We start from the raw sequence: 657 nt of genomic DNA, 5'->3' as shown, positions 1-657 counted from the left end.
AAATTCCTTTGGCCATGGAAAACCAGCTGCCATGCACGGCACGCGTATGCCAGCGTGGCTCTTGCGCATGACCCCGCCACCCTCGGAGGAGGGCCGCCAGGGAGCTGCCCTCTCCAGCGAGGAACTCACGCCCGCGCTGCGAACGGCAGACGCGCCCTGGCCGTTGCTGAGTTGGGGAGAGTGACAGAGCGCCCCGGCCTGGCCACGGAGGGGAACGTCATCGGAAAGAGTGTAGGCTTGTCCTATACCTGAAGCCTTTGCCTCACGCTAAATCCACCAGTCAGTCTTCTTATTCTTGTACATTCCCAAGTAAGTACTTTATTGTGCTACACCGCCTTTCCCCAACAAAGACTGAGCTGCGTAGGGTCTGGTCTGGATTGGTATACAGGTGGCCTTTCATCCAAGGTGCAGACTTCCGGATGTCAAATGAGTTGGGTGTTTCAGGCTTGGCGAGAAAACGACGTCGGACTTAGCCACAGGATGCTCGGAGAAAGGCCAAAGCTCGGCAGACCGTTCTCGCAGTTAGCTGCCGTTTTGCCAATGCTGGGGCTGCTCATGGCAGGAGCGGCAGCAGAGGAGACGAACGCCACTTACGAGAGAATGGGCGACGTTGATTACGTGCCGGAAAATTCTCTTCGCGTCGACACCCACAGTGCT

At 57.5% G+C, this 657-nt stretch overlaps 1 protein-coding gene across 1 annotated transcript in view; it reads left to right on the top strand.

The window, feature by feature from the left end:
* Positions 1–159: 159 nt before the first annotated feature.
* The window catches only part of LOC119590942, a 3,044-nt gene continuing 2,546 nt past the window's right edge, over positions 160–657 (top strand). Inside the window, exons 1-2 of the mRNA XM_037939681.1 lie at positions 160–309; positions 445–655. Coding sequence (XP_037795609.1) covers positions 481–655 — 175 coding nt within the window. The 5' untranslated portion in view covers positions 160–309; positions 445–480. The remainder of the gene's footprint in view (positions 310–444; positions 656–657) is intronic.

The sequence above is a fragment of the Penaeus monodon genome, chromosome 28 (assembly GCF_015228065.2).
Source record: "Penaeus monodon isolate SGIC_2016 chromosome 28, NSTDA_Pmon_1, whole genome shotgun sequence".
NCBI classification, from domain to species: Eukaryota; Metazoa; Arthropoda; class Malacostraca; order Decapoda; family Penaeidae; genus Penaeus; species Penaeus monodon.
The sequence above is the reverse complement of the archived record's forward strand: the minus strand, read 5'-3'. Positions and strand labels throughout refer to the sequence as shown.